General features: G+C 41.6%; 1 protein-coding gene across 1 annotated transcript; it reads left to right on the top strand.

Moving 5' to 3' along the window:
• The first annotated feature begins 1,474 nt into the window (after window positions 1–1,474).
• tes (testis derived transcript (3 LIM domains)) lies at window positions 1,475–16,092 on the top strand. Its single transcript, XM_012863665.3, has 7 exons — window positions 1,475–1,656; window positions 6,049–6,134; window positions 8,411–8,891; window positions 9,718–10,269; window positions 13,116–13,331; window positions 13,417–13,575; window positions 15,484–16,092. The coding sequence occupies exons 1-7, from the start codon at window positions 1,630–1,632 to the stop codon at window positions 15,673–15,675; spliced, it is 1,713 nt and encodes a 570-aa protein (XP_012719119.2). The 5' UTR covers window positions 1,475–1,629; the 3' UTR covers window positions 15,676–16,092.
• Window positions 16,093–18,101: the final 2,009 nt, after the last annotated feature.

Raw genomic sequence — 18,101 nt, 5'->3', positions numbered from 1 at the left:
TTGCAGTCATGCCATACTCCTTAAATATTCAGATGATGGATTGAACAGTGCTCCATGAAACATTGAAAGCTCACCTTTAAAGAACAATTGCGCTGGAATTTAATTAGTGATAGCAGAGTAAAGGGGGACAGAATATAAATGGACACCATGCTTTTCCGCTTATTTGTAAAACACTAAATAAAAGTCATGCATCCTTTTCCTTTCCCTTCACAGTTACACATTCCTCTATGCTGTGCAAGGCATTACAGCTATTTCTGTGCTTATTAATCAGAGTACCATTACAGATAAACCATGTATGACCCATCAGGGTGTGACAGTGTAATTTCCTCTGACAGGGCCAGCAGAGGCACCAACAGGAAGCTGCTAACCACATTGTTTCCTGTCACTGAGGCAGCTCAGCAGCTCTTCCCCGGAATTCTCACCATAGACTCTTTGAGTTTTAACAGCAATCACAAACAGCACATCACAATAAAGCACACCAGCTGTGATGTGCGATTTTCGTTTTGGAATATTTTTTATCAGCATTGGTGCTTGCAAAAGTAGTTTTCTTTGAATGGGGTGAGCCTTTAATCTGTAACCACTGCAGATCAGTTATCAACGTGCCAACACGTGTCGGTATTGTTTTAAAAACTTCTGATGCTGCAAAGAGATATAGCTATATCCACTTGTCCAACACCAGGTTGAACATGACAGGACATGGTATCTTGTTGTCATGCTGAGGCCACGCCCGTTTCCCATTGGTTGGCGGCCCCTAGCTCAAACGGACCGTGTTCTTTGTTCCAAGAGGTGCAAATCTGGCAAAGCGGAAGCACCCTTCTCATGATCGCTGGAAGGAAAGTGAACGGGACCCTCTGAGAGGCGGACTTCAAGTGCAACAAAAATTAACCGGAAGTACAAATATCTCCCCTCTACAATAAAAATCAAAAATGGTTAAAGTGACAAGTCGTTAGAAAGGAACAAGTAACTCTTTAAGAAATATATTTTCATTCACCTGTTAGATAACTATTTTTCGTCTACTGTTATTTTGACACAATCTTCATACATTAATAATAATTATTATTTTGTATTTTATCTCCTTCCTATTAATAATTTCCATTATTAACACACACACACACATTTTCTGGGGGAAATGTTGATCAATGTTAACTATGTGCTATTTTGTTTGTTTTAATTTTGGGCTGGATCATCATTACGTGCAATCATCAAACTGTATTGCACAATTTGAGGAAACTTTGTTCCTTCTTGCATGAATGACGCCTTTTATTTTTATTTTTTCATGATCACAAACAAATGACAGCTTTTGGAGAAAATTATGTATTTTTATTTATTTATTCGAATTAAACTGCTACTGTATGGACATTAGTCCTTTATGGAACCTCAACAACCCCATGCACTGCAAAATACAGTATTTCAGGTTAATTCCTGAAAGGGCTCCTCTTATTTTCTAAAGCGTGACCGGAAGTTGCCTCCGTGATTGTGCCCTGTTTGACGCATCGGGGAGAGCAGGGCTGGGGAGAGGAGAGCAGTAACGGGTTGTTTCATCGCTCTGTCCCGGCTTGGTTGTTGTCGGCTTCTTCTGGGGAACGCTGCTTCAGATAGTCACCGCTTCGAACAAACACAGGCAGGAAGATGGAGATAGAGAAGGAAATGAAGAAGGTAAGTGGTCCCTTTACAGGGAGTCTCCCCTGTCGCTTCAACAGCAGAGGGAACGCCCTGAAAGGTGCGCCGAGCAGGTGGCGACAAACTCTCGCCATATGATTCTATTAAGTGAGGAGGGTTCTGACTCACACTTTAAGCCTGAAAGAAGCAACTAACACCAACTTTGTAGCAACGGCGCTTAGTTTAAATGTCGTTTGTAAAATCTTATAGATGGGTTTACAGTGTTAGTAACTTATGAGCTGTCCCTCAGCACAGTTCCCTTCCTGGTCACGCTGCGTGACTGGCGGCGCGTTCACGGACCTTTCAACCTCACCCTGAACACTAAACAGCAAAACCCTTCCCAAACTTAAACACACTGCAAAACTAGGCCGCTTGCATTTATTGCTCCAATATGAATGAAAGTTAGATTTATTTATTTATTGTTTAGGTGTAAACTTGTTCTAAAAGTCAATTTAGTTTGTTAGCGACGGAAGTTTTCATGGAAGCCCTTTAACCATTGAACGTTTATCCCCACGTTGCAAAGACAATAAACACAGACACCATACTAGCATGTTTTAGATCAGCCCAAAGTAATACAAAATTTGAAAATGGAAGGGGAAAAAATAGTTTTCAAAATTTCTTTTTACAAATAAAAACGTGAATAGTTTGGCATTTCTTTTCAGCCCCTTTACTACGGTACCCCAACAATAAAATCCAGCCCCTAAACTCCCCTAAGATGCCAGTAAATCTGGAATTTATCTGTTTGGTGAAGTTAGAGGATGTTGGCAAGCAAACATCATCAAGGCCAAGGAACACAGCACAGCAGGAGGTCAGGAGTTTAAAGCAGGGTTGACTATCTCAGGACACACACTGTTCAATACTTCATCATAAAGTGGAAAACATCTTGGTGCAACAACAACGGACAAGGAGAAAATGAACCAGAAGCAGCCAAGAGGCTTGTTGGAACTCTGATGGAGCTGCAGAGATCTGCTGCCCCGGTGAAGGAATCTGTAGGCAGGGCAACCAGTAGTTGCGCAACCCGCCATTCTTTTGATGCAAGCAGAAATAAGGTCATGAAACGTTCATTTATGTTTTCCCTCAAGGCAAATAAGGTTCACAGCAAACCTACAGAAGAAGGTGCACCAGTGGGGTGAGAAAACCCACACTACAAAGCTGCCTGAACACACCATGTCCACTGTAAAACATGGTGGTGGCAGCATCATGTCTGCTTCTCATCAGCATGACAGGGACGCTGTCAGGAGTCGAGGGAAATATGGAGGAAATGTAATACAGAAGAGGCTGTGATGGAGGTTCGCCTCCAGGCTTGACAACTATCCTGCAGTGGAATGATTTAGATGAAAGCGTACTCAATGTGTTAGACTAGCCCAGTCAAAGACCAGACCTTCATCCAGTTCAGAATCTGTGGCAAGACTTGAATATCATGCACAGATCCAAACTGACCAAGGTAGCAAGCATAGGCCAGTAGAGACTGAATCATTTTCATGGAAGAATATCCTTTTAAAAACAGCTATCATACAAAACCTAAAAGACATAAAATCCCTAAAAAATATGATGGTGCTATAATTACTGCCAAATCTTTATTTTGATGAGGTTTAGGAAAATGATAGTTGACCTTCATTAATGTTCAAAATGCTAAATGGGTAGAACTTTTATTTAGTGTTTAAAACATGTTTCGGCAGATATCATTTGTGGGCAATGACTATTGTTCTTCGTTTTCAGGAAACCCTTTGGTTTATTGTAGTATTGATCAACTGTAATTGATTTTATATTTGTGAATTCTGGAAAGAAAGAGCATGGATGAGGTTGATTGCACTGCTTTTTTTCACTGTTTGTTCCAGAAAAGCATCCATAAATTAGAGATGCACCAATCTTTTTTTTTTTTTTTTTTTAATTGACGGTGGTTATGTCATCAGGCAGAGCAGCCAGTGATGAGCAAACACAGCGACAGGGAGCAAGTGCCGGACCAAACCTATTCTATCTGTTTGGAAGCAACGTGAAAATCGTGAGAGGTGGTGATGAAGTTGGTAAATTTAACACCACAAACATGGCAAGGTATACGGTTCATTCATTCAACAGTAGTATCCAGTATCAGCCGATACGCTCAGCCCAGGTATCGTATCAGATTGGATCAGAAAAAAAAAAACATCAGTGCATCTCTACAGTAAATATGAGTACATTTAAAAGTCTTTTGGTGCAGTTGTGCTGTTTAGCAGGCAGTACAGCTGGAATATGTAATGTAACTCAAGGCAATATCTTACTGTGGGGCTCTGACTGAATACAGCTAAATATAATTATTACTGGAAAGGAATGTGAGGAAGGTTTGAAAACCTATTGTGACTTTAATTGTTAGTCCGTCAAATACAGCACTATATAAAAGCTTAACTCCATAAAGCCCATCCCCGATGCATTTACAAATACCGATAAACAGATACCGATGGAGGAAGTTTGAGTCTGACTCATTGTTACTGCTGGATTCACAAGCAGAGAGATCCAGTACCTTCCAAAAGTGATCAAACCCCTGGGTCCACATTGTGTAATGTACAAACTTCATGTTGGGAGCTCATGGGATACAGAGGGGTCTCCCAAAGTGTGTGTGTGTGTGGGGGGGGGCAGGCAGAGGATTGCGAGACACCACGTGGGGGGGGGGGGGGGGGGGGGTCAGGAGATGAGCCAAATTACTGACTTTGCAATGTCATAGACACTTGTTTTAATAGAGCAAATCATTTTGCCTTTAGTCGTGGAAAATAATTGTTTCTCGCAGATACATCAAATTAATCTCAAAATTTCAGATTTTTTTTTGGTGTGAAAATTCACTCCTGTGTGGCCAATAATTGATTTTATTTGATCTGCAATGGTCTTAATCCAATACCAAAACAATCACAAGCGTGAATATTACAAGTTTAAAGTCCCACACTTGTTTGTGCAATTATTTAATAATCCTGATACTAATAATAATTAGATTTACGGTAGTATTACCTTATTTATGTAACCGATTCCTCATTCTAACAGTGTGCTTTTTTTGTAAGAGTTTTCGTATAATTACTACTTACTATATTACTGTATTCTCATAATAATCTCTCCACACACACACACACACACACACACACACACACACACAAATAGGGGGTTGCCAATCTCTGGCATTGCTGTTTTGGGGATCTCCGGCTGAAAAGTTTGAAAACTACTGCGATAGAGCAACATGGAGGGACACAAGCAAAGAGGAAGGAAGTGAGACAACATTATTTTACTTTATTTTTTTCTTCTCACTAATAATAATGCGAGAACGTGCTTTTACTCACACCAGAGTCTTCCATGGAACCTTAGCTCATTTTCCTGCAGAAGTTGCTGTGGTTGAGAAACTCTGAACCATCTGCAACACATCCTGGTTTCACTGAGTTGTATAAAACAACACTTGGCCTCAGATATATACTCTGAGGTGATCGATGAAGTAAATTATCTGTAGAGTAAATCACCCTGTGAGCCAGGGTGGGGGAAGCGGTTCTGAGGAAGTGTGCACACCCCTCTAGCAGACCTTTTCTCTGACTCCTGATAAATATTTACAACGCCCCTTTATTTACCTGTTAGCCTGCTCTTCAGATTCGGCAACTTTTCTGTGAAGTTTAGTGATCTGCTTAATATTTCTGATCATCTCCACAAATCTTACGGCTGTTTACCTCCCACGCTTTTTGCAGCCGTCGCTAAAACTCTCTCATGGGGAAGAATCCGTTTGCTACAATCAGCCTCAGTCTGCATTCCTCGCCGGCAAGTGCCTTTTGGGTCAAAACACGTCTTTTGACAGCAGGGGTGCCTGCTGGCATCCCATGAGGCCTTGCGCTTTCATTGAATAGTTGACCATACATGGAAACAAACCGCAGGAACACACTAATAAGGTGGAAACGACCGTTGTCTGACACAGCTGCTCTAAAAGAAAAACAGATGGAAGGGTGAAGATGGCCGCATTTCAACAAAGTCAGGATGACCTTTTTTCATTTTTTATTTGTTACAAAGCATCCTGTCGCTTTCTTACATGTGTAGAAGGAGGTCAAGGACTAGGAGAGAAGATGACACGCCAGAGAAGGTGGACATTTGGCAAATAAAATGATCTCGCTGTCTGGATCAGGTCTCATCACTTCAAGACTCAGGATCATAAGTTATTTGGGTCAGATATGGGATGTTACAGTTTAGGAGTGACCTGCCCCAGTGTTGCCAGATTATTTCGGGGGCAGCACCATGTGTTTGTTTCCTCCCCAGGGAGCTTACTCCCAAGTTACAGCTGACACTTTCCCACGATGACTTCAAACAACTCTTTGCGGTATTATCAAGTCAAACCTAAATGTTAATGTTGCTCGTCCTCATGTTTTTTTTTTTTTTTGTTTTCTCTTTTTACAGGTGACTCTGGGCCACGAGTTCGGCGCCGGAGCGGCTTGTTTGAAGTGCAAGGATAAGTGCGAGGGATTCGAGCTGCACTTCTGGAGGTTTGCATAATCTGTTTAGGTCCGACAGTCCGATGTGACGTGATAGAGAAGCTTGTTTCATTTGCTCTTCCAGAACTAGCAGGTCACATGTTTTCAGCCTGCCTGCTGCAGCTGCACGTTAGTTCTAGCCTCCAAGCAGAGGTAATGTTGCAACTTGTGTGTGAGACGGCAGTCACTATAGAGCAGGGTTTTCACTCATGTTTAAAAATAAAGACATTCTCCTCCACCTTTAGTACTGTGGCCAAATGCACTGCAAAAAGGGAACTACAAGTAAGTCAAATACACTCTTGAAATGAGTGTATTTGGCCTTGATTTGAGCAGGTAAATAAGATTATTTGCCAAAGGAATGAGTAGCTTGACCCCTAAAATAAGATAATTGGATATACTGCATTTGAAATAAGATAATGGAGATGAGTTGTTCCTACTTTAGGTGCAAAAATCTCATTCCATTTGCAGATCATTTAAGCTTGCCTGCTCACATTAAATACACTAATTTCAAGAACATTTAGTATTTGCGTGCATAGCATTAGAAATATTACAGCCTAGTAACTAGTGTTGCGCCGATGCCATTTTTTGGCCCCGATACCCGATACCTGGCTGTGCAGTATGGGCCGATACCGATACCATACCGATACCATTACTTTGAAATTTATATGTGTGTGTATAAATGAAGAACTGCATACTATTTGGATGTAAAATAATTGCTATCATGGCTTTGTCAAGCTGCTACCTTATTAAAGCAGGAAAAAAGACTAATACAAAGTGAATCCAGTAGAAATAGTGAGTGTCGGGAGTGAGAAGGCTGTGTTGAAGTGACATACAAACATCAAAATGGTATCTATGACCTATTTGTTGGTACTCGCCGATACCGATACCACCATGTTAGTGCGGTATCGGCGCCCCGGCCGATACTGGTATCAGTATCGGCCGGGGCGCCGATACTGATACCAGTATCGGTGCAACACTACTAGTAACCATAAAGGACAGTTTGCATCCAACCAAAGTCCCTTTGTTTTGTTTTTGTTTCTTTATTTTCGAATTTTTGATCGGTGGTCAGGACCAAGTGATCAAAAAACCTTCTGGTTCTGGTCACCACTAGACTTCTTATTAGTCATAGCACTGATTATTAGTCGGTCGATGCAAAATGTTTTTCATTTGTTTTTGTTTTTTTTAGATGACACAAAAGTTTATTCCTTAATTCATGCTTGGTGCTTCTCTAGGGATTAATATGGCGTCTTCAAAACGACTCATCTCAGTCTTTTCCAACGCTTAAACAGTCGATATTGTTACGCTGCGTAATTCACCGTGGCCTTCTGGAAATAACAAAAGGAAAACAAAAGGCTTCATTTATTGTGCCAGTCTGATGTCATTCCTCCTTGGTTTAATTAAAATGCTTTGGAAGCGGCAGGAGTTCGCAGCCCAACTGTGTCCCGTTGCTCCCTGAGATCAGACACCCCTCTGAGATTTATGTCGTCTTCATTAGTTTAGCTTTAACAAAAGGCATGGCTTTAGGAAAATGGCTGGTCTGTCTTTTCCTTAATGCTACAAAGCAACTATCCCAGGAGGTTAAAAACTGACCCTCCAGGCTGCAGGCCGGGGATTCTGACTGTGCCGTCTATTAAAGCCAGCCGTTCCCCAGCAGAGAGACCACTGCTCATAAAACTCTAGCCCTCCTGGCTGGGTCTCCACACTTTTTGTCGTCAGAAAAACCTACTGGTTGACGCAAACGTTTCCCTCCAACTAGAGCTGCTGCTTTTCTTCCCAGGAATGTTGTGTAGTTGCAATGTTTATAGATTTGGAGGGATTTCCATTCATCAAGCTGTTTAAATAGCAAACGCAGCTCAATTTGACACATAATTCCTCTTCATAGCCCAAGTTTGGTATGTTCTAGCTCAAGCATGTCTAGCCATAAATGATGTCAGCGTTAACTGCGAGCACGAGGATAGCTTTGTTGAGGCTTGTTAAAGGTGTTGGGACTGGAGCAATCTCACTGAGCAGATTGTGCTGGTATGCTGATTAAAGGGAGATGTGATAGAATGCGGTTAGCTTAATCAAAAACGGTTCAAGAAAACATGTTTTTAATAAACTAGAAGGTAGTTAAGAGAGCAGAGGCAACAGATGTCTTTCTATTTTTAGACGTAATATTACGTTGATCACTGAGGGAAAATACACGTTTATATTATATCTGATCCCCTATAAGAATGTGCATATTTTAGAGCATTTAGAAAACATCTCCGATAATCCTGTAAGCAAAGTATTCTGGTTTTCTTGTGCAGGAAAATCTGTCGGAACTGTAAGTGCGGCCTCACAGAACATAATGTGTCGATGAATTCGGAGGAGAACAAGAAGGTCGGCAAGCTGTTTGAAGACACGAAGTACACGGGCCTCATAGCCAAGCTGAAGACAGACGGCATCCCCGGGTACCAGGGCAACATGGTGACCATCACTCTGCCCAGCCCCACCACTGCGTACACGGTGCCTCCTACTGCTTCCTCCACGACTGTACCCCCGTCCGCCACGGCGGGGTCCGTGCAGCCCGCTGGGACCCCTGCAGGATCGGCGCCTATTAGCTCGCCGTCACAAGCTCAAGGGAAGCCCCAGGTTCAGTCCGCACACATCACTATCACTCCAGTCAAGGCTCACAAGGTGCCTGTCGCCGCCAATGCTACAGCGGCCAGTGTGGTCCCAGTCCCCCAGGAGGTTCCAATGAGATCAGTCACCTACGAGTGGGCACCCCCGGTGGCCAACAAGCATCTGGTAAGACCTCATATCAGTCATGAAACCACATTATTCAGCTAGAGGATAATTTTTTTATCAGCCTCAAAAAAAAAAGTTTAACACATTCTTCCAATCCAAAAGTTGCTAAGCTACAACAAATCTGTCCACAGTGTCCTTTTTCTGGCATAACTCAACCTAAGTGGTAATAAAATGTTTCCTGGTGTGACTGGCTTGTCTTTGGCTTGTGTGGAGGATCCTTTTTGAATTAATTAAAGTCCCTTATGGGGACGACCACAGGCCGCTTTTTAGGGTTAGTTTGGAGTTAAACTTTTACAGCACTACAGCGACACCCAGTGGTTGCTTAAGGAATTACTCTGCCATTTTTACTACTTCAGTGCAGGAAATTAGTTGTTAAGATGCACTTTACTATGCTGCATTAACAGACTACTGCTTAGATCTGGAATGTCCAGGGTCCGTTCATTTTGACTACATTATTCACCTAAAATATGTCAACATTTCTAGAGAATCTGTTGAGCCATAAGACGATTTGCCCCATTTATGTCTGAAGCTCACATTTTCAAAGTTTAAATCATTAAAACTATTTCATCATTCAGTTTGATAAAATGGGGTTACTGCTCTGGTGACTCCTACCCAGCGTTTACTGCTGGAGCCTTTGTTTAGTCTAGAGTTGTGTCTGAAAGAGCCATGTTGTGGTTATGTGTGCGATACAAGGGAGAACAGTTTCTCTCTAGTCTCTCTCTGATTGGCCCTTCCAATCTTTAATTTCTCCCCTCAGCTCTGTCCTTTCCACATACTTCTTTATTCAAGAGCTAAATTCTAGTGGTTTTCTCTCCTCTTCCATCAGGTAATGCGTTACATCGAACTGCTCCCGCCTGAAAAGCGTCCGGTTGCTGGGTCAGAGGGGGCCGCTTACCGTCGGCAGCAGATGGATCGTCAGCTGCCTGAGCACGACCAGGACCCTTCCAAGTGCCACGAGCTGAGCCCTGCTGAAGTCAAGCAAATGCAGCAGTATGTCCGAAAATGCAAGGATGAGGCCTTGGGGGTTGGAGACGTCATGCTGCCTGAGGAGATGGCTCAGTTTCAGGCAGGCGGACAGGGTGCAGCTGCTGTGGGCGGTGGAAGTACAACTGGGGGGTCCGGATTGGGTCCTAAAGCTGGTATTGGAGGGGCTGGAAACAAACCGGGGGTTGAAGTTGGCGGAGCTAATTCTGGGCCTGTTCTTGCCGGTTCTGGTGTTGGTGGATTTGGACCTGGGGGCAGGGGAGCCGGAGCCGGAGCCGGAGCAGCTTCAAGGCCTGGTACTGATCAGCCGGCTGGCCTCGGACCAGCAGGAGGCGCCATGGGTACGGCTGCTACTGCCGGGGCCATCGGCGTTGGACATCCACAGAAGAACTTTGTAAGAAATTTATTTATATTTTTAATTTTTTATTCACAACTTCATTATTATTATTTGTATGATTGTATGTTTTTACCTTATAGCTCAGACTGTCCAAGCTAAGTTTTGCATGGTTGCTTGAATAGATATAGATTTTATTCTTAGAAACTTTAAATATCGTCTTTAAAATCCTTTTCAAGGTCTACTTCGGTCTGTTTGACAGGTCCATAAACATTTCTAATCTCCATAATTTGTTCCAATCTGTGTCAAGTATTATTAGACAAACGCCATCGATATACTTTACAATGTACTCTTTTCCAAACAGTTCTGCCTAAACAAAAATGGTTTAGAAGATCATTGCAACAAAAATTTAACACATGCTGAAAAATGTACATATAGTTCTCTTAAACTTTACAGCTGGAAAAACACAGGCAGCTAACGGTTAGCATGATGCTAATTTACATTGAAAATCCCATTGGGTGCTAGCGCTATTAGCGTCTGATTTTTAAAATAAATCTCAGATTCTTCTGATCTAGAACAACAAAATGCCTACTAGAAGTGTCTCACACAAAACAACACTTTATAAAGACATAGAACTCAGAGTGAGATTGTTTCTAGGCAGTTGAGGAGATATAGCAGGATAGTTTACCGCTGCAGAAACACGGCTTTAAACATAGCTGTGGAAGTCTCTAAGGCAGCCCTGGAGGAATAAGCCACTTCCCATTCACAAACTGGTGCTTCATCTTTGCTGGTTGCACAGGAGGCTTCACTCCCTCAGCTACTGGCCCAGGGTCAAAGATGTACAGAAGTACCATTGAGCATCTGCTTGCAGCCATTTTCACATGTATAAAGTGCTAGTGTAAATATCGAGTTGATGGTTGAGGCCAACTACAGCTAATTCACATAAAATTGACAAAGCCCTAAAAGCAGCTCATTTTGAAAGGAAAAGTGGTGAAACTGAGAAGCTGAAATCTCATCAGAGTTTCTGACAGCAATGCCTCTCAGCTGGATGCAGAGCAACAGAATGTCAGCTTTTAAATCTCCCTCAGTGATATTCGTCCCTGTGATCAATAAACCAGAGCACTGATGGTGTTATTCCCAGACTGGGCACTAAGGGGCGCTCTGACGCCACCGCTGACCCACCATGCTCAGTTCACTGCATGGACTGGGTGGGAGATCTGGGGACAGAAGAGCGCCATCGTCCTGTGCAGTCCAGTTTTTAGGGCAATGTGGCTCTACACTTCTAAGTGACAAAATGTTTAACTGCCACTCGGTTAGAACGTTGTTTAGAGAAAGCATACTTCCTTTTTTAAGTTAGTGTTTTTTTCAGCATGGGAACAAACCTTTCAGGCAGTTTTCAGATGAAACACACCATTAGTAAATCTGCTGTAGAGGAGGGGTGCTGAAGGTGGGGGAAGGGGGGCTATTTGTGGCCTTCAGTGATTTAAAAAAAATAAAATAAAAAATGATGTGATTTCTGACCACCAACATAGTCAGTTAATGTAGATTGATTCCCAAAGTATTCCTCTTTCATTGATCTTGTTTTTTGGCTTTTATTTTAATATAAAAGTAAATTGAGCCAAAGTCTACTCTTAAACAGACTCGTTAAACCTGGCTAAAGACAGCAAGCCTTTATGAAGAAAGAGTGGTTTATTATTCTGCGCTTTCTGCTGACATTCACCAAAAATGTTTCTATACCAGGAAATGGTAAACGATCAACTTTGAATATCTAGTGTGTATGGTATGGTTTTCTGATATTAAGGAAAATTACCCTTATATTTGAAATCTACAAAGATTTACATATCCCTTTTGTACAAGAATGGGACGTCTTTGTTAATTTTTGTTGAAATATTGCATTGTCGACCTTATTGTTAGGAACATAAAAATAAAAGTCTAAGATAATTGATTTTTACATTGTGAATAAAGAAAGTATTTGTTTTAGTATGTCCTAAATTTAATAATTTCAAAAATCTTCAAGTTGTCCAGATTTTCCATTATTTGTGCTTTCATTGTGTTGTAGTTGTAGCAGAGAAATGCAGATGTTTCTACTCGGTGGTAAAAATACGATCCTGTCAGAAGGAATCCATCGCTGGACGTTTCTGCTCGATTCCAACAGAGTTCTGCTCCAGAAATGGATGCTTTGCATGTTTGGGGAACTGAATTCAAAATGTTTCCGTCATGCCATCCACTACCAGCTCCTTTCTCATGGGAGTGTGTCCATTAAACAAGGTTTGGTTTGAAAGCAGTTGGCTAAACCCCCCAATCTATAGCTAATGGTGAAATCAGAAGACTTGCATGCGAGAGTCAAACACATCCGTATGTCGAGTCAAATCTAGTTACGTTTGAGTTACAGTTTAAGTCCCAGTTTGATCGTCTCTTTAGATTCAGACTCCTTTAGTGGGCTAAATTATGAGGGCAGGCTGGAGTGCTTGCTCATGATCTGTCATTGAATATTTTTACAACTCCTCTTACCTTTAAAAAAAGACTAAAATCAGATTTACTGTTCCTCTGGTGTTTTTCATCCATTAATTCAATTATCAGTCATTTCTCTCATGTTTTTAGCCATTTTCTGTGAGTCTCTAGTTCTTGTCTGTTTTTTTTTTTTTTCACAAAGTAAAAGGTCATTTACAAAATGTATTTCATCCACTGAATTAGCACTGACTTGTATAGGTTACTAGGAGGCTGAGTATAGTAATATGGAAAATTAACTCATGTTTGTTTCAATAAATGTAGGTTTTGAATTTAAATTCTAAGTATTTAAAAAAAAAAAACCCTTGAATTGAACTTACTTGAACGGCCTCCTGTGTTCAGTTTTAGCTGCACTCATCACCTTGTCATCCTTTTTTTTTCCTCCTTTTCCCTCCAAGTCGTGCCATCACTGTAAGAAGCCCATGCTGTTGGGGGAGCCGGCCGTCTACGCTGAGCGGGCCGGCTACGACAAACTGTGGCACCCAGCATGCTTTGTGTGCTGCACCTGCAGCGAACTGCTGGTGGACATGATTTACTTCTGGAAGAAAGGCCAGATGTACTGCGGGCGCCACTATGGAGACAGTGAGAAGCCCCGGTGTGCTGGCTGTGACGAGGTGATGAGCGTTGGGCGCGCTTAGCTTGGAGATGAAACGGGCGTTTTGTTTAGAAAGCAGCCAACATGTGTACGTGTGTCCACAGCTGATCTTCAGTAATGAGTACACGCAAGCTGAGGGACAGAACTGGCATCTGAAGCATTTCTGCTGCTTCGACTGTGACTGCATTCTGGCTGGAGAGACCTATGTGATGGAGAAGGACAAGCCCATCTGCAAACCCTGCTACATGAAAAACTACGCCGTGGTGAGTCTGGTTTCCTCTCTTTATTATACTGAACAAGTTGTCAATTTTAACCCGACGCACAAATAAAGACCTGGGGAACTTTGGTAGGTTGTAGCGAGTCCCAGTAGATAAACGATCAACTGCAGGACTTATGGGAATAGTTTGGATTTTGTGTGGTGACACATGAAGTTAACAGGGATTGTGGCTCGGTGGGCAGAGCAATAAGAGGGTTGTGGTTCCATTCTAGCTTCCACTTGTCCTGTATCAATGTGCCCTTGGGCAAGGCACCCGCCCTCAAGTCACCTACCGATCTGCGTATCTGTATGAATGTGAATGTGGCTCTAGTGTAAAGTGTTTTAAGTGGTTGCTATTACCGGAACAGCACTATAAACACTATCTTATCAACATTTTAACTTTCTACGACATTTATATTAGGTTATTATTAGTTATTCCCCATGTGAAACGATCAGCAGGATAACATTTGATACAAAAGGAATGGGAAAAGTCTGAAATGAACCAATCAGACTTTTCTTAGCGAGTAGCTGTGTAAACTTTGTCCAAATTCAAAATTAAATATAAAACTCTGACTCATATTTACTGCACTGACAATTGCATGCTGGGTAATGCATTATGCATTTTATTGACGTGCTTACAGCAAGACAAATTTAATAGTTCGTTTTTAGATTGGATGCATTTGATCAACAGAAATGAGATTTTGGGACGCATCATAACTTTAAGGCTATTTTGGGCAAACTGCCCTCCTACCTAAGATGACTCCTGCCAACAGTGGTTACAACTCACGCTCTTCTCGGTTTCTGGTGCCTCCTGGCCAGGTCTCCCTCAAACAAGATATTTGATCTTAAGGGACTTCCTGGTACTTCCTGAAGGTTAAAAAAAAAAAAAAAAGTTAAAATCATGTTGAGCATATGAGGCAAAAATAGACCGCCCAGTTAATGACCCACGAAGGCTGCAGAAAGCTGTGATAAGTTAAACTGTTTGAAACAGCTTTACATCTCGTTAACAAGCCTTATTACGTCTTTAAATGTTCTATGCTAAAATCATTAATGTGTAATGTTAATTAAAGTGTCCTGCACCATAGCAACAACATCCACACTGTGCTCATCGGCCAAACAAAAACAGGAAGATGTCAAATTATGTTGCAGTTTGATGGACAAAACAGACCTCTTCCTTTCTGCTGCCAGCGGATCTGTTCTCAGATCAGAACCGACGTTCAGCAGAATACAAACTCTGGGAATGTGACTTTTCTTTTTTGGGGGATTGAGATTTATTTGGGTCCCATTGACTTTAGCATATAGAGCAGTTTATTTTTAAAGCAGATTGAATGGACTATATGTTTGTGTATATAAATTATATTATTAAATTGAATGGATGTTATTTTAGGCCACTTGAAACGAGGCTTTTATCTTACTTGCTATAAAGACATTCTAGGTAGTGGCTAGGTAAGACGTTATTTATAAAGAGAATTCCCACCAATTGCCATGTGTGAGATTCTATTATGTCTTTTTCTAAACTCCTCTACAATGTAGGATTCAACTTTAAAACTGTCTCCTTTATGTGACTACAATCAAAAGCAGTGGATTGTAAAAGCAATGTAGAGCACCATCATTGTATCAGTATTCTTTAATGTGAGAGGTTAAATGTCTAAAACTCCTGTAGATTAGAATAATAAACAGAAAATCTTTATATGAAACTGATAGTATCTACTAGATTGTAAAGCACTCATCTTAAATTTCCATTAAAGCTGCTTTATCTGCGTATATGTCCCCAGACCAGTCTTCATTTCTAAACCTTTAAATAGGTGCTTCACATGCAGCCTAATAAAGTGACCAAAGATGTATTCATATTTGAAATATTCAAGTCTGAGGACTAGTTTTTAATTTGGTGTCATGATGTCGTCCTCATTTCCAGAAATGCACTTCCTGCCAGAAAGCAGTGGAACCTGAGGCTCAGAGAGTTTCCTACGGCGAGCACCACTGGCACGCTGAGCCGGATTGCTTCAGGTGCTCCGGCTGCACCAAGTGCCTGGTCGGCCAGCGCTTCATGGCGGTGAAGAACTGCCTGTTTTGCTCCGTGGAATGCAAGAAGAAAGTCATGGCGTAGACGGCCAGTGCTATTCTGGTTCCCTGCCAGAGCAGAGAGAACAACAACAGTGGACAGTGATGAGGAGTTAACCTATCAGTGTCTGTTACAGTTTTCTGTAATATGGAAAGCTACTGTAACAGTGGGTGTGTCCATGATTGTCTTTGATTCAGGGTGGGATGTAGGAGTTGAGCTTCTTGCACTGATTTAATCTGCATTTCCAACTTTTTGCTAAGGCCCTGTTTACTTGTTGCCTCCTGCATATGGTAACGTGATTTACAAAAACACTGCAGAGTTGATTTAACACCTGTCTGCCATTATCTTTTGTAGCACTCCTCATTGTCCAGATTTCACTGTTTATTCTTTGAGTTTCACTTAGTTGAAACAGAGATCTTTATTCTTGGTCAACAAAATTTAATAAAAATGATTGCAAGCTTATGTTTGTATCCTTGAAATCCAACTTAAAGCAAACAGCCCCCCACCCCTCTCAACAGTTTAGACAGATCATGTTCTTTAAAAACAGGACATTCTTGTACTGTAGGAAAGTCAGTAACATTTATTTTCTGAGAACGCTATATATCACACCCTGTGGTCAGTCAAAACAAGGCCTTTGTAGCCAAAGTTGGATTGATTTTAATCCCGTGCACAACTAAATAACTCCTCACACTGTAACATATTGGTCTTGCCTTTTTAGTGGTGTGGGAATATATACTGAATAAGTTAAGGAACGCTCCAGTTTTCCCGGTCCACGCAACTAATACTGTAACATGTCATTTGGTCTCTGAAGATTTCTAAGAGCATGTGGTCCAGTACCCCAGCAGGATTGCCATTTATAATGCACATATGCGCCAATGTTATAGAACTGACCTAAGATCCACTCAGATGTCACAGCAACGAGCCAATAACACCATTACTTAAATTCATGTTACGCTATGCAGACACTCTGTCTCCTCTGAAGAATCCCTCAGTGCACTTAAGATACTTCCTAGATTCAACAGAATGGCTCTTTTTACAAAATGAACTTAATTTCTTCAGAGCCACATAAGACCTTTTTGAATGTGCCGATGTGCACTGAACGATAGGAAACAGTGACTGCAGCCTAACTTCCACAGCAAGGAGAGCTTTGACATTACTCTGCTGCAAACACTGTAGCCATGATGGTCAGGGGAGGAAAAAACTCATGAGGTTCTGTGTTTTCTGCCCTGATGTGGAAACTGTGTACAATTCAAGGAAGCTCCATCTCTCAGGAGGCCATTGTCTGAAACGGCAGCCACGTAAAAAGGTACTCTGCTATTTCCCCTCTTTCAACCACAGCTCTGTCAAGACTATGAGCTAGTTGCCCGACCGGCTCCCGGTTCAATAAGTCGTCATTCCTCACCAACGTCTTCCCTGAAGTCGGAGTACTTTTGGTGTCCTTCACTGTTGACAAGTTAAGAGTTTGTAAGAACATTCTGTTGAGATTTGCATGTGGGTCGTTTCAAATTAGAATGTAGATGTGCTGCAGTTTATTGTGGCCATTTGCATTGTGAAACTTTGCATAGTGTTAAATCATCTCTGCTGAACCAGCTGCAGCAAGCGTTGCAACCTCTTGCTAAAGTGGGGACCGGAACTGTGCTGTTTCTGAAGGTTGCCTGAAGAGTATTCTTTTTAGTATGGATATGTTGCCCAGAAAAACAAATGTGAAGTTTCTTTGGAAAATAATTCTCAATGATCATCTTGGAGAATCTAAGTCATACCAGCATGAATGTAGGGCAACATCTCTCCAGACCCCACACACTGTGTAAACAGTGAGTCACAAGAAGAGGAAAAAGATCTTGAATGGATTTCTTGGAATTTGATATTTTTTTCCCATGCAGAGCCTAATCAGAACTGAGGAAACTGATTCAATCTCTTCTCAAAGTCAGGGTTAATTGATGCAGAAGTCCAAGTCTTGCAGTAAAATGGTGGTGGTCTTGTTGCCATCGGTATGGAATAACTGGAAGCTCGAGAGCAGCTGCTGCATGTACATTGAGTGGTAGTACAGGTAGGGTACAGTACATGCAGGAAGCTCATGAAGATGTTTTCTGCTTCCTTTTTTTAATCAAGATTTCCTGCTACAGGAGTAGGCACAAACAGGAATATGGGTCTGCTTATTTTTTAGGCTGGTATAAAGCTTAATACTACCATTTAAAAGGTTAGTGGAAGTAGACTAAGACTGAACGTTTTTACCCTGGTTCCATCAATTTTCTGATGGATAAAATAATAAACTGAAGAAATGTTTAAATAAACATGCTTTTTGTCACATTTGTTTGAGTCCTTTATGAATTATGAGCTTGTGTCAACATTTCTGTTGTCTTTGGAAGGAAGGAGAGCATGCAAAACCCACAGGCAAAGGATCTGGATTTGAACCCACAAGTATGTTTGGAGGAGGCGAAGCCTTTAAATCTAATAATATTATACCAGCTGGA

This window comes from Fundulus heteroclitus, chromosome 2 (assembly GCF_011125445.2).
Source record: "Fundulus heteroclitus isolate FHET01 chromosome 2, MU-UCD_Fhet_4.1, whole genome shotgun sequence".
NCBI classification, from domain to species: Eukaryota; Metazoa; Chordata; class Actinopteri; order Cyprinodontiformes; family Fundulidae; genus Fundulus; species Fundulus heteroclitus.
Note: the sequence above shows the minus strand (reverse complement) of the source record. Positions and strands in the feature narration are given on the sequence as shown.